A 14,168-nucleotide genomic window follows, 5' to 3' on the forward strand; every position below is an offset into this window, starting at 1 on the left:
CTTTACTATACGATACGAGTACTTAGATAAGGCTTAATAGTATCGGTCTGTACTTAGACTACGTAGGAAGACAATAGTTCCTAGTAACAGGGACTATATATAAAGGTGTATATGCAGTCCGGATTATGTAACGATATCCTTCTAGGGTAATCGGGGTATGAAATAAGACTCTCTTATATATAGTATAGATTTAAACTAATTTTTTGTTATTTTAATAAGGCACTATATAAGAAGTTGAAAAGATTAATTTTTCTTTTATTTGCATATAAAGAAGCATTGACTACCTTGCCTAAAATGGAAGGCAATCCCCTTTTTTTGCACAAGCTAAGGGGGTATATAACGTATAAGCTCGGTCACATAACAACACGTGTCCTCTTAGCAGGAGAAGGATTTTCACACTGTATTTTAGACCATAGAATAAGTAGAAGAGAGGCAATCAACGAAGCTATATTGAACCGCTGACAAGGCAGTATTACGTAAGTAATCCACTGCGCTGTGCGTGATAAGAAATCCCTCGGGAGTAACAAGCTCTGATGCTTGCTTTGCTTAGGCTCAGGGAAATGCCCGATGCGAGGTCGCTAGGCTTTTCTTGGCAAGCCGAGGGTGAGATTTAGGATCCCACAGCGCGGCTGTAGACCGTGCACGGCAGAGACTGTCAAGTTTCCGCTTCTCTCAAGGCTTAAATTCATGAGAATGCTCCGGAAGCAACGCTCCGCCGTTACTGTCCATGACATTGTTGCGTTTCAGATGCAGAGCTCGGTATGGACAATTATGATCAGGCGCAAAGTATTCCGTCCTTGGACCTGGTCCCGTCTACAGAGGTTCCGCGACTTCCTCGTTTGAGCTAGACTATCACCCAGCCTTGCTACTGATCTCTCTCAGTCTCTCGGCAGCACTTCTGTTCGAGCTCAGCTTGCCATTCGAGGCCAGTGTCAACCCAGAAAGCCCACTACTCGTGGAGTCAGCGCTACCACCGCGAGACATCACGGGCGCCCTCATTAGTCCTCGGATTCCACCTGCTTTTCGAGACGGCAGGTCACCCTCACCCGCGGTAGCAACGTATAACAGATACTTCAGGTTTGGCAGTGTTTGCCGTATGTCCAGAACTCGTAGGTTGAACGCGCTCTCCAGTAAGATTCTGATATCTTGATTGAGAAGAAAGACTGCATACTCATATCGGAACCTGGGCACTCCTTTGCTGAAAAGCGGGTATGTTCGCAACGTTCGCTCGGCGTTTTCGGACGATAAAGTCTTATTCGTGTTCAGAATGCTGACGCCATCAAATATAGAGCTTGTGCTGCCCGTCGGGGTCACTGGGTATGTGAGTGGGTGTTGAAGATAGAACGATAGCAGCTGCAGTATGTGCGCGATGTAGCCAAATGCTGCAGCGACGATCTCGGGTGGCTCAGCATCAAGGTTTTCCGCGTTGGGTAAAGAGAGGCCACTTATTGTGAAGCTCAGCATCTTGCCGGGGAGCTGTTGAATCGGATAACATTGCTGCAATTCCTCACACACGCGTCGGCGCTGGTTGGTGATGGCTTTCTTTTTGATTTCGTGCTCCTCTCGCATAACTGGAAAGTCATCGCGAATGTGCTTCACCTTGGCTGAGCTTTCTTTTCGAGAAGCTAAGTCCATTGCTATGAGCTTCCTGCGAGCGTTGAGTGAGGCGCGCCGTTCGTCCTGTTGCTTGCGAGCTTTTTCAAGCTGTTTCTCCACTGTCCTCCTTGCAAAGTCGATAGTCTTGACCCGATCCTCAGCTTCCTGAACTTGATCGCGCTCATCCAGAGCCGCGTGATTCAATTCTAGCAAACGTTGAAGCTCATGATAGAGATAGTTGCGGGTAGCAAGCGCGTCCTGTATACTGTCGTCGAGCTTAGATAGTCGCAGGAGCGCATCGAATGATGACGTGGGGAGAGTTCGATCCGGCATATTAGGACTCTTTCTCGCCGCGGGAGGGCGATGAGGCACAAAATCTTCAAGCGATCCAGACGGAACCGTGTAGACTCCATCGCTAAGCTGAAGCAGGACTGCACTTTCCGGTAGGCGACGGTCCAGAGTATCGAGCTGCAGCTGTCAGTCTTTGCACGTGCCCAGATACGACGATGGAAGCATACAGATTTACCAATGTACAACAGAGCGCTCATGTCCATCTGCAGATGCAAGAATTGTCTCCATGATTTACTTCCATCATTGACCCAGACACGCAAGGTCATTTGATCAAGACGAGTGATGTCGGGGCCACATGCACTCCAGTCGACACGTCGGAAGGTGGGATTCATGGTTTGTGGAACGATTTCGGACACATAGACAGGCTCTGCTCGTAGGTCGTCAGCCATGTCCATTCATGCACCGTGCAAGTATCCCGAACCTTCCACGTTCCGCACATGCAGGGTGAAGAAGACATCAGCCATGCGCTCCTTTGTGACGTCCTCAAGCCGCTCCTGTCTCCTTTGAGGAGTAGCATTATTCCACTCCACAGTGCTACGCCTGCGAGGCTTCAGATGCGAAGGCCGATTTGGGCTCCCAGTGAGAGCACTCTTCGATCTGCCGTGCTGTTTCTTCGAGCCAGAAGCAGAGCTGCGCTTCTCCTCTTCGGTCTTGACAGGGGCAACAGGCAATTTGTCCTCGTGCTGCACTCCCGCATGTTCAACGACAGCTCTCAGATCCGTCGAGCTCCGAGAATGACCCAGTGCTCTCTGTACGCGCAACGAAACGAGCTTGGCCGGCGACTTGAGAGATTGAGGTAGCGCCTCATCGTCGATAGTCTTGCCTCTCTTGCGTGCCGGCGACGACGAGGTCACGGACAGGTTTCGTAGGGCGATGAACTCGATGTTGCGCAGCTTGCGGTTCGTAGGCAGAAGCCATGTTCGGCATTGGAATTGCTGTGCGGCATGAGAAGCGTGCTCAGCCCGGCTGGAGCTCGGGTCGGAGGTCGAGGAATCGTGTTGCGCCATGCATGCTGAGCGCGAGGAGATGCAGATGGTTTCGTTCGCTACGTGAGAGTGAGAGTGAGAGTGAGAGCATGGTAAGCAGTGTGGTGGTTCTGGTCGCCGAGACATGTCCGACTCGGCCGAATGACATATGTAGAACGCTATCCACGATTCTTCATTGTACGCATTGATGTTGCAGCAGCGATTGGCAGGACTCCGCGCGTGTGTATGATTCTGACATTTTGAGTGATTGACGTTCACCATGCTACCTAGAATAGTACGCTGGACTCGCCAGTTTGCCTTGATGACCATCTCATATCCTCGAAACAACCACTCTTCTATCACAGTCCTCGCTGGCCAACGCGAAAACTGTCGTGGAGCGCGTATCTGCTCCAGCTCCTGATCTTCGTGCCGTAGAAGTAGAACAGGAGGTGGAAGGGGAGCAGAAAGGCACACATGAGGCCGAGAGAGACACTGACCCATGATACTCCAAGCACAGTTCGCATGGGCCCGGCCAGCAACGGAAAGATGGCGCCGCTGGAGTAGCGCACAAAGGCACATGCAGCAAGGGCGCTGTTCGAGTGCGAGACATACAAATCTTGCACGTAGACTGTTGCAGTACACCACACCATGAACATGCCGGCTCCAATCATGCTTTCTGCCGAGGCTAGGTGCGCCCACGACCAACGAGCATGTGCTGACGTCTGGCCGAACCACACCAGACCCAGTGAGAGGAGCGCCATGCCGACAATCTGAGCATGTCAGCGTCCAATCCACTATGCCGAGACAGACAGCTGCTTACTATAGGCGGCAATCTCTTCTCGGGCGCAACCAGACCACCTCGACGGAGCTCTGTGCCAAATCGCAGCTTGGTGTCCAATGTCGTGGCCAAGCAGCCCAGCAAGAAGCCCGGTATGGTGATCGCTAATGCCCACGAGGAGTCCACTGTCGACCACCCTCGCATCTGGAATGCCCACGGAATTTCTGAATACGTAAGACTCTGGATGCCATAGTCGAGCGTGAACGCGGTTGTGACCACCATAAGCACGGGCTCACGGATCAGCATTTGCCACGGTTTGGAAAGATACGCATGCAGTCGGACAGGTCTTTCGTCCCTTGCAGATCTCAATGTCCAGTCTCCCGTGTCTTTGCGCAGACGCTCCGACTTCTGGTGGAGCAGAATGACCTCGAGTGTCTCCGGTAGAGCTCCTAACGTCACTGTCAATGGAACAGCGACGGCAATCAGAAGCCACATGTTCCAGCGCCATCCACCTTGGGCGGCAACAGAAATCCCAACCCCTGGCCCCAGTGAGCCGCCAAGGAATGCGCCTGTGGCAAAGAGCTGGTAGCCGATTGCGCGGCCCACCGGTCCATACAGATCGACGAATATACCAGGCGGTATAACATAAGCAGCGCTACCACATACTCCCGCCAAGAAGCGGCAGAAAAGAATTCCCCCGAAGTCACGAGCAAATGTGATGTACGTCGTGAAAACGATGAACCCAACCATGCCAAAAAGCAAAGGCTTCTTGCGGCCATAGTACTCGGAAGCGGGACCGAAAAAGACTGGTCCTGGATCCCAGATCAGTATCACGGAGAATACGGCGGCTCAATGCCACTCACCGAAAGCTAGGCCAAGGATGTATGCCGTTAAGCACAGCTGCATTCTCTCCACCCCGGAATTGAACTCGTGGCCAATTTGAGGCAGGAAGCCAGTGAACACGCTGACCGCCAGAGACACGACAAGATTCATCATGCCAATAGTGAAAGCTATCGCGCATTTGATGTGGCTCTTGAAGTTCTGTGGGATATTTGGATCACTGTCGCCCTCCCAAGTGACAGCATTTGATCCTGTCTCCAACGAGAAAGAGCGGCGAGCTGCTGAAGAATCATCGTCCCGGACCGTTTGTTGCGATTGAGCGGCATTTGACACACCGTCGCTCGATTGGACGAACTTCTTGGACACGAATGAGATGCTGTCTGTCGCTAAAGTGGAGCCAGATGTGCCGGCCCGTAATGGCTGTGGACGATCCATCGCTTTTCAATTTCTTTCCTTTTCGCGAGGAGCTGGAACAAGCCGAAGCCGCGAGGTAGAAGCCTTTCTCATTTGTATTGAACCATGAACAGCGAGCCGATGCTGACCTGGGCCTTAGCACATCCCGTGAGCCCATCCACAAGCCAGTCAGTACTGTTCCTGTCCCGCTGACCGCGACGATCCCACTGGAGAACTACGTTCCGTTGACGCCCAGGAGCAAGCTAGCTAGACTGGCGTGACTGCGGGAAAGGCGTTGCAGATTCGGTAACACCATAAGATATGCCCACACTTTGCCGCCTCTGTATTGCCTCCATCATCTGACCTCCAATCAAACCATTTGTGAGTTGTTCATGTCGTCTCGACGATCCGAGCATACGTGCCGCCTATGGGCCGCAAGGACAACCGATCCGCCAACTGTGAAGCACTGGGTCTGCGGGTGTGTCTCAATGGCCAGTAACATGATGCCAGGCTAGCAAACAAGTCTGCTATATAAACCTGCTGAAGAAGGCAGGAAGGCACACGACCTAGCACATACATGCTTCTCCCCAAGGAAAACCCGGACAGCTATCGTGCTGCGAACACACGTACGAGCGATCATGGCCAGTCTTTACATCTCAAGCGCAAAAGTGGGAGATCTTGACACATCCCAGTAACGAATCTTCGATAGCAACCACGACTACGACCATTGCCATTCTCCCCTGGCATGCGAAGTTGAAAGTACATCCAGAGACGCCAAACTTCCAGATCCGACCCGCCCTCTAAAGCCATGAAAGTCTCAGACTTCTAAAACATACACTCGTGCCGCACTCCATGCCAACGCAGGAACGGAACATCCAAGTGCTCCGTACAACACGAAGCCAATTTGTCAATGTTGCTCAGCATAATGTTGAGCACCCACTGCACGACTGCAACGAGATTCCAAATTGTTGGGACGAAGCATGGCCAGAGGGCAAAGTATATACCCCAATCGTTATGTGACAGGGCCTGTCCATTCGTGCCAAGCTTCTACCAGATCGCACGGCTTGCACGTCCGCTCTCCCATTGCCAGAGACAAACAGATGACAACTGGTCATGTGTCTGCGACAATATCTCAGCACGTCAAAGAGAGCTGGGGGCAAAATTCTTTAACAAAAAAAAACGCAAAAAGAAAGGCCGATGATAGTCCTCCTAGGAATCGAACCTCGTTTTCCCGCGTCACTGATATGGCAAGGAATATCAGACGGATGTTCTAACCACTAAACTAGAAGACCTGGGTGTCTTGATTCGATTCAAGACGGTAATTTCGCTACCATTATGAAGGTTGGACGGTCTGGTGTTGAGTCACCTCTGACTCCAGGCCTCCGAATTTGCCAAGCATACAGCCTCAGGCTCATGCAAGAGGATTTTGGTACAGTCCTCTAGATACAGCCGCAATCCAGAGAGAACAAAAGAAGGTGCGCATCTCACTCAACCTCGTCTCTTCCCTTTGCATCTCCACGCTAGGCGAGACGTGCGGCCTTCCCAGAGCTTTCTCCGTCTTTCGCGACTTGTCTCAAAATATTGCTCAGCGTTGAAGCGAGTTCCTAGCCGTTCATGACGTTTTCCAGTGCACCCGGGCTTTCGGAGCAGTGTAGCAAAAGCATTGCGAGTCTCTTCGACTCGAAAACGAATGATCGTTTCTCATGTCCATCAATGCCAAGAAGAAATCTGATGCGTTATAGAATCAACTGCTAGCTTGACAACATATCAGTAGCGGACTAAGATTGGTGCCATGGACTGGTGGGCGAAATCCAGAATCTGCCTCCAATTCACAGTGGCTCGACGTGAATGATAGTCTGCACTCTTATCAAGCGGTATTCTTCCATGCCTCTCTCAACGCAACGATACCTGGTATTACGCCGCCAAGTCCAATAGCACTCTCCGTAATAGGACTGGTATCTTCGTCGAAGAAACTGAAATGCACACTCGATGGGAGCCAGCCCAGATTCGCATACACATCCTGCCACCATCTCGCCTCCAGCTCTTTGCTCTGAATTTTCATTTCTTTCTCACCCACGTCGACACAGCTCTCTGCACCAAAATCTTCATTGTACTGCAACTGTCTTACCCGAAGTAATCGCAATCCTTCGATCATAACTTCTGCTAGCCAGAAACGACTGCTGTAAACCCAGTACGTCGCTTCTCGACTTCGCCAGCGCTCGCCTCGAATCACACCACGTCGGGTCAAGTATGCAATGTTTTCGAAAAGCTGGAAACCAGCACTGGCTCCGATTCTAGCCCAAGTCAAGAGCTTCAGAGCAGGATCTCGTGTCTGTTTCTTTCGTGTGTCTTTCGCCCACTGATAGATATTCAAGAGATTCCACAGCCGAGTGAACATTCTGAAGTCCTCAATTGCATCTCCCAGACTTTTTACTGCAGCACATATCTCTGTGAGAGTCAAGTGTGGTGGCTCTATGGTCGCGACCAAGGTTTCGCCGGGTAGCATGGTTTTAGAGGCTTTGGAAGCGATGCTCTCGGCCAGTCGTTCGTACTTCTTCGCCAGCAGACGTGTAAGCTGCGCATGAGTAAAGGCTAGGGTGTAGTATAGAGTGCATAGTGCTGCCTCAATGCCTCCTGTCGTGGAGAGCAGTCTGTAGAGATGGGCGAGGAAGGCGTCTGTTCGGACTGAGGAGCGGGAGAGGGACGACAGAACGAGCTGTCTAAGCTGCTTAATTTCTGGCATTGTGACACATTTCTGTGAGATGCAGATAGACGAGAAGTGAGTCTTTGCCTCGAAAGTTGCGGACGCGGGCCGAGGAATCCGAGCACGAACTGACAGATCAACAGCTCTCGAGTCCCCCTTATACATAACCATATGGCAGGCATTGGAAAGTCTAAACAAAACGCAACAGCTGGCCTTGAATATGTCCTCATGTGCTCAGCCAACGTTCACCCACGACAGCGAGAGTATTATGACAATCACTTAAATATCATATTTGCAACGGGCAGATTACTTGAACACAACACAACACACTCGCAGCACCATGGGTACCAAGAGTCCATCCGTAAGGCGCATCATGCGAGAAGCCGCCGAATTCGCCAACCAGCCGTCTTCTGACTTCACAGCTGCACCGCTCGAATCTGACCTATTCGAATGGCACTTTACGCTCAGAGGTCCCCCCGCGCCATCACCTTTCGACGGCGGTATCTACCATGGCCGCATTGTTCTCCCGCCCGCGTACCCTCTCAAGCCGCCTAGCTTCCGCTTTCTGACGCCCACCGGTCGCTTCGAGGTCAATCGTGAGATCTGTCTTAGCATATCGGGTCACCATGAAGAGACATGGCAGCCCGCGTGGGGCATTCGCACTGCTCTAGTGGCGATACGGAGCTTCATGGACACGGACGCAAAAGGCCAGCTGGGCGGTATGGATGCAGCAGAGGAAGCCAGAAAGAGGTTCGCGAGACAGAGTAAGGCGTCAAAATGCCAGACGTGCGGCAAGACGAACGAGCAGATCATGGCGGAGCAGGAGGAACTCGTGAAGGAAGCCGGAGGGGAGAAGAAGCCGGAGGAGGTACCCGAAGAACTCCGGCTGGCCTACAGAGAGGACTTGAAGGACAACAGTGCCGCGAAGGCTGAGCAGAGCACCAGCGAGCGAACTGCCGTACCTGCCCCTGCAGGAGCAACCTCAGCCGTGGATGTTACTCAGATGAAGCAGAGAACTACAGGACAGGCCGCTGTGCCAGTGCCCGCAACGGTCATAAATGCAAATCCGCAGGCTTCGCACTCGGCAGCACCGCAGCCAGGTCCTGCAGCGCCCACGCAGCAACAGCGACCTCGATTGCCGCCGAACGAAGACCCCCTCATACCTTACATTGACAAGGCCATCTATGGCGTCCTTGCTGCGATTGTAATACTCATCTACAAGAAGCTTGTGGTATGACCGCTGGAGCAGCAAGGGCTGCTTCTGGAAATGAACATTCTTTCTGATTGATCAACGAGACGGAGATGATACCCCACGTTGCTATAACATACTGTATAGACGAACTAAGATAAAGTTCTAGACATTGGCCTGGTCAAGTTCCAGACTTCAAACGGGATATGAGTGCTCGAATGGGGCTGGAAAGGCATTTCAAGGCATAAAAAATATCATCCTTGGGCTCAGCCGAAGTATGTTGAGAAGCTTGACACGATGATAGAAGAGAGCGGTAATATGGCAACTGCGCCATTCGTGAGCTCGTTCCTGCGAAATCGTTGAGACTTGCCGCTCCATAGCGGAAGACGGTCTTTGTGAGCATGGAAAAAAGGTGGCCGCATCGAAGCGGCCTGAGCCCAGCCTCTTTTGGCAGAAGTTCTCATGGACCCGGGTCATGCGACAGGCATTCCGTGACGACCAGGCTGTTAAGCAAGCGTCGTGGGTCGGACGTGAGGTTCACATGCGCACGCTCGGGCCGTACGAGAGATACAAATTTGACTTGTAGCCGCAGTTGGCGCGCAGGCAAAAAGAAAGGTCTTATTGGACTTGGTCGGGATTGAACCGACGACCACCTGCATTCGAGTTCCATCTACGAGTCGCGCCATGGCTCATTGGCCTACAGCACATTGGCTATCGGTCACGCTCTCCGGCTACTCTTGCGAAGCAGATGCGCTACCACTGCGCCACAACTATAGAGCATCAGCATCAGCATTGTCTCAAACACTATGGAAGGATGTGTTGAACTCACGCCCTCGTGTCATTGGATGGTTAAATGCATATTTGTTTGCTATTTGACCAGTGGCGCTTGGAAGGAATTTTCCCCTGTGCTTCAAAGCCTCACGAATCTCGCAGGTCTTGAAAATTGATGTGGCAGTCACTACTGAAGGGATGAACTGAATCGCGATCGCCAGTTGCAGCCTTTTGACGAGCATCAGTCGAAGTTGGAAGGGATAACAAGTGGTCAGTGGCTCGACTCGTTCAACAGTCGATCTGACCACTCCTTGACAGCAAGATAATGCATGGCTGACGCCGATCTTGTGATTCAAACGAGGCTGTCGCTGTCGACATTGGCTCGATGCCGGCCATGCGTCCCAGGCCAGGGCGACTTGGATCTGGATCACGGGCGACTCGTTTGCCTGCGAGAGCACGTCGGCATTGATGAGGTTGGAATAGTATTTCGCCTCCTCCCGCAGCCGGCATTATCGTGGAGAAATACATGTGGTTCGCAAGGCTGTACGACATCGCCACTCTGCCAACCGGGTTGGATTGGAGATGAGCGGTCTGATCCTTGGCAAACGACAGCAAGGGGCCGTGCGATGCAGCCAGTCACAGCTTTTGCGCAGCAACTTTGCCGGCAGCCTCACGGTGCTCATTATTACAGTATATTCGTTGGGCTCTGCGGCGCTGAAGGCGCTGCGGCCTCAGTGGTGAATTCGCAAAGCTCGAAGCTTGCTGGGCGAAGCATCCCGGCAACATGTCCGCGCTGCCATTGGCTGACTCGCTTAGGCCTCTCGACGATTGAGCGCAGTAGGCAATTAATGTCAATCTCACGCAGTCACCGGCAAGCTCACCGCGTGCGGCGCTTAACATGAGTCTTGGCGATCTGCACCTGCCTATATAGCCCATCGCGCTTACCCTTACCGCCACCGCTCCACCGCTCCAGCAACACCACTACCACTGCCCCACTAGCTTGGGTCGCCGCCCTCCGCAGCCACACATTCTCGCACACTCCCACTGACGACACTCGCTGCTCCACAATCATGCCAGCAGCATACAACACCGAAGAGGTGCTCGCCACCCACATCCTCCAGCCAATCCCCAAAGACATCGTCCGAGATGTCTATTCCAAGTCGCCCTTCGTCGTGGTTCCTGGCACCTTCAACGCACGCGACCTCGCTGCTGATACGGGAGACGTCAGACCTGGCCTGATCTACCGCTCTGGCTCGCTCGAGAACTTGTCCGCTCCCGGCTTTGCCGTCTTGCGCCAGCTGGGCGTGCGAACCATCTTTGACCTTCGCTCGCTGAAGGAGACCACCGCTCATGCAGACCCAACGATCGAAGGCATCCGCGTCGTCTGGCAGCCAAGCACAGTCGACAATCCCACCGTGGCCACCAGCGAAAGCGTCAAGGCCAAGGTCGCCAACGGTCTTGATGTACGTTTCAGTGCCTCTAGCTGCACTTATCCCTCGTGTACTGATCAGCCCAGGTCCATACAATGTACAAGGACTTGCTTGAGAGCCACAAAATGGCATTCCGAGCAGTATTCTATCACATTCTCCACATGCCCGGTGTTCCCTTCATCATCCACTGCACGGCTGGTATGAGACCAAGACAAATCCCGGAAGACAATGAGAAAGCGCTGATCCTCAGACAGGCAAAGACCGCACCGGTGTCTTGTCAGCTCTGATCCTGTCTCTAGCTGGTGCAGATGTCGAAGACATTCAGCGTGACTACATGCTTACTCGCATCGGCGTGGAACCTGTTCGAGAATTCCTTCTTGGCAAGATCATGCAACGGCGGGAGAAAATGGACCTTGATTTTGCAAAGGCCATGGCCGCATTGGAGTTCCCTTCGAATGCTATGAAGAAGCTTCTAAGCACAGTCGACAAGAAGTTTGGCGGCGTTGAAAGCTACGTGCGGTATGAGCTCGGCTTCAGTAAGCATGAGGTCGAAGTTATGAAGAGGAATTTGAGCGGATAGTTCAGTGTCTGGTGGCGTTTGTTTGTGTTGCATTTTGGGTGCATGCTTGTGTTGCGAATGATACCAGGTCAAAGCGAATTTAAGCGATGGCGTTCGATGGGACATGATGGAAGACAATGGATCTGGATATCCGGCGCCTGGCTCAAACTGATGTTGTCTTATTAGAGACGCCTTGAAATACATGTTGAAACTTGCTTAATCGCATCTTCATCACTGGAACGCTTCCTGTCGTATGCGCAGTCACGTTGACATGTTCCTGCAGCGCAGCAACAACAACAACCACCGGACAACCTGGTTGGTCTCGTGGAAACATACTCTCGATCAGTCGGACTCATGTCTCAGACTCGCTTTCTGATGAATCGTGAAGCCGCGTTTGACGAGGCAATATTGGCTGCCGTGGTATTTCCCGCGACCAGGGTCTCAACGCAGGCGAAAAGCTTATATCACCAGCGTTCGCCGCCCATTTTACTAATTACCACCTAACGCGTACGAGCATGAAAACATATACATACATATAACCCACGATCCCCAGCTCCGGCCTGTCCCGTCGACAACTATACCCCCTCCACGCCGAAATATATATCATGCGAGACGACCTCTCGCGTTGAAGCGGACATTCCGACGCACCTACGTCGCCCTGGAATCTTTCTTGCCATCATGTCCCCAAGCTTGCTGCTTCCCTGAAACTCGCGTTCTCAACGCTATTGCTCCCAGGTTCTGTACGAGTGCAGACGGCTGGAACCGCAGGGTGCAGGCTCGATACATCACACACCACGGCATGGCTTGCATCATCAAACGAAATCCCAACCGGTTGGCACCACGTTGAGCATTCGAAACTTTCCCTAGAGCTGGGACTCTGCTCACTTAGTCATGTGATGCCAGTGAGACGGCAGTATTCTACCAGGTTCGCTCCTCTTGCCAGGATCAATATACACCGACTTTCAAGAACCGAATGCTAGCGTCCGCCGCCCGAATGGTAGACGGTAACTCAGTACAGGCATAATCAGCAGTCGGAGGGCTCGGAGCCTCTTTCACAGGGTGTAGATAATAATACCACCGGAACTTTCACCATCAGTCCCTCCCTACCTCTGGCAGACCCGAATCAGGCAACTCCCAATCTTGTGTCAACTACGCTGAGCATTATTCTCCAGCCCAATGCTGGACCGATCAAGATGCTCTTGTGCTTGAACACAATACATCGTCTTGGAGTTCTTGTCGAAATCGAAGAATGCTATTGTCTGGTGAAACAATGCAATTGTTGGACAAAGCACAGTCGACGCACCAGTCGAGACAAAGACTTGTGAATTTCGCTGAGTATTCACTAGCTATGGGAGTGAGTGCTCGTCGACTGCATAAATATGAGCGGGTCCACCAGGCTGGAATAATCACACAGCTTTCACACAGTATTGAAGACATCGACTTGTCAGGCACAGGTCAGCAAATCTTCACAACAACGTCAGAAAGCCCACTTCACACACCAAAGCATTAAGCGTTCCAACGAACGCTTCACACACTCACAGCCGCAGTCATGTCCGGATATCCTTATGGATATTCTGGCTACGGCCAATCAAGTAGCTCGTCACGCTACCCAGCCCGAACTGTCTCGCCTCTTGGTCAGTCACGCTTCGAAGGCTCGTCGCGCTACCATAGCAGTAGCCGAACCTTCGAGGTAAGACCTCAGCCTGACTTCTCTCGTCGGGAGAGCGAACTTGCTCAACTCAGCCGGACACAAACCATCACCGGCCCCACACCCCGTAGTTCCACACGTCGGCCCAGCGACAACTACGGATCTTCTGGAATCGACATCTCCAGCTATGGCGGTGGCTCGTACAACCCGTACGCTCCATCGTCGAGCTACAATGCTTACCGGTCTCCAGAGTCTTCAAGCTCATCGTTCCGGGATGTAAACTATCAGCAAGCTTCCTCGACCTACCGCGACTCGCCTAGCTCTTCAAGCTATGGTCGCGGTTACATGTCAGCTTCATCCCGGCCGAGCGATATCTACGTCCCTGACTCGCTACGAATTGGCCGCTCCGACGCTCGTTACGATGATCGATACTTCTCATCGTCTTCAGCGTCTGCCGGCTACGGAAGCTACTCGACACGCGACATCACTCCGTCGTCGTCGAGTGGCTTGCGCCGTAGCGATGCCCAACGGCGTCGACGTCGGTAAGCCCCTCAACTTCCCCCATCATCCTGAGCTCGTCTCGAGATGCCACGAACACGAACTAGACTGACATTTCATTGGAGGCTTTCTACTAGGTTTCGCTTTTCTTGTTCGGAATTCTGCTTTCGGGAGGCTGTATCAGTAAGTACCTACTACAAATCACATTTTCAGACCACAGATTTATCTACTTTTCCTTAACCAATTTTCTTCGTATATCGTGAAACTTCTAAATTTTTCATACGTTCTAATTATTAGGTACTTTCCTTAAGTATTCCTTCCTTTAGGCGTTCTCGAAGAGAATACATTAAGCGGCGGCCTAAAGGAAGGAATACTTAACGCCTTTATTAATATATAGCTGAATTTTATTCTTACGGACTCTATCGAGATGTCTTAATCCATCTATC

At 52.1% G+C, this 14,168-nt stretch overlaps 7 protein-coding genes and 2 non-coding genes across 9 annotated transcripts; 4 read left to right on the forward strand and 5 right to left on the reverse strand.

Annotated features, from left to right (window-relative positions):
* Window positions 1-957: 957 nt before the first annotated feature.
* On the reverse strand, window positions 958-2,864 carry MYCFIDRAFT_116132 (uncharacterized protein; the record flags this gene model as incomplete). The annotated part of the gene is made up of 4 exons (XM_007925234.1): window positions 958-2,064; window positions 2,115-2,314; window positions 2,369-2,537; window positions 2,652-2,864. Coding segments are annotated over 4 exons (1,689 nt in total), but the record flags the coding sequence as incomplete, so codon positions are not given.
* Window positions 2,865-3,319: 455 nt separating this feature from the next.
* On the reverse strand, window positions 3,320-4,788 carry MYCFIDRAFT_117225 (uncharacterized protein; the record flags this gene model as incomplete). The annotated part of the gene is made up of 3 exons (XM_007925235.1): window positions 3,320-3,682; window positions 3,733-4,502; window positions 4,554-4,788. Coding segments are annotated over 3 exons (1,368 nt in total), but the record flags the coding sequence as incomplete, so codon positions are not given.
* Window positions 4,789-6,124: 1,336 nt separating this feature from the next.
* MYCFIDRAFT_t25 lies at window positions 6,125-6,215 on the reverse strand. The gene has a single exon. It is a non-coding gene; the product is annotated as a tRNA-Ile (tRNA).
* Window positions 6,216-6,790: 575 nt separating this feature from the next.
* MYCFIDRAFT_100305 (uncharacterized protein) lies at window positions 6,791-7,630 on the reverse strand (the record flags this gene model as incomplete). Its single annotated transcript, XM_007925236.2, has 2 exons — window positions 6,791-6,971; window positions 7,044-7,630. Coding segments are annotated over 2 exons (768 nt in total), but the record flags the coding sequence as incomplete, so codon positions are not given.
* Window positions 7,631-7,973: 343 nt separating this feature from the next.
* MYCFIDRAFT_5907 (uncharacterized protein) lies at window positions 7,974-8,849 on the forward strand (the record flags this gene model as incomplete). The annotated part of the gene is made up of 1 exon (XM_007924107.1): window positions 7,974-8,849. A coding segment is annotated over one exon (876 nt), but the record flags the coding sequence as incomplete, so codon positions are not given.
* A 563-nt stretch (window positions 8,850-9,412) lies between these two features.
* MYCFIDRAFT_210382 (uncharacterized protein) lies at window positions 9,413-10,197 on the forward strand (the record flags this gene model as incomplete). Its single annotated transcript, XM_007925237.1, has 1 exon — window positions 9,413-10,197. A coding segment is annotated over exon 1 (279 nt), but the record flags the coding sequence as incomplete, so codon positions are not given.
* Window positions 9,439-9,590, reverse strand: MYCFIDRAFT_t24. Its single transcript has one exon. It is a non-coding gene; the product is annotated as a tRNA-Ala (tRNA).
* A 460-nt stretch (window positions 10,198-10,657) lies between the features above and the next one.
* MYCFIDRAFT_88241 (uncharacterized protein) lies at window positions 10,658-11,789 on the forward strand (the record flags this gene model as incomplete). The annotated part of the gene is made up of 3 exons (XM_007925238.1): window positions 10,658-11,050; window positions 11,104-11,215; window positions 11,272-11,789. 3 exons carry the CDS (start codon window positions 10,658-10,660, stop codon window positions 11,595-11,597), a joined length of 831 nt encoding a protein of 276 aa, XP_007923429.1. The 3' UTR covers window positions 11,598-11,789.
* A 40-nt stretch (window positions 11,790-11,829) lies between these two features.
* MYCFIDRAFT_171831 (uncharacterized protein) lies at window positions 11,830-13,962 on the forward strand (the record flags this gene model as incomplete). Its single annotated transcript, XM_007925239.1, has 11 exons — window positions 11,830-11,841; window positions 11,865-12,014; window positions 12,091-12,418; window positions 12,444-12,464; window positions 12,491-12,573; window positions 12,605-12,838; window positions 12,871-13,052; window positions 13,081-13,088; window positions 13,118-13,756; window positions 13,799-13,905; window positions 13,936-13,962. 11 exons carry the CDS (start codon window positions 11,830-11,832, stop codon window positions 13,960-13,962), a joined length of 1,791 nt encoding a protein of 596 aa, XP_007923430.1.
* Between the last annotated feature and the right edge of the window lie 206 nt (window positions 13,963-14,168).

The sequence above is a fragment of the Pseudocercospora fijiensis genome (assembly GCF_000340215.1).
Source record: "Pseudocercospora fijiensis CIRAD86 unplaced genomic scaffold MYCFIscaffold_2, whole genome shotgun sequence".
Lineage (NCBI taxonomy): Eukaryota > Fungi > Ascomycota > Dothideomycetes > Mycosphaerellales > Mycosphaerellaceae > Pseudocercospora > Pseudocercospora fijiensis.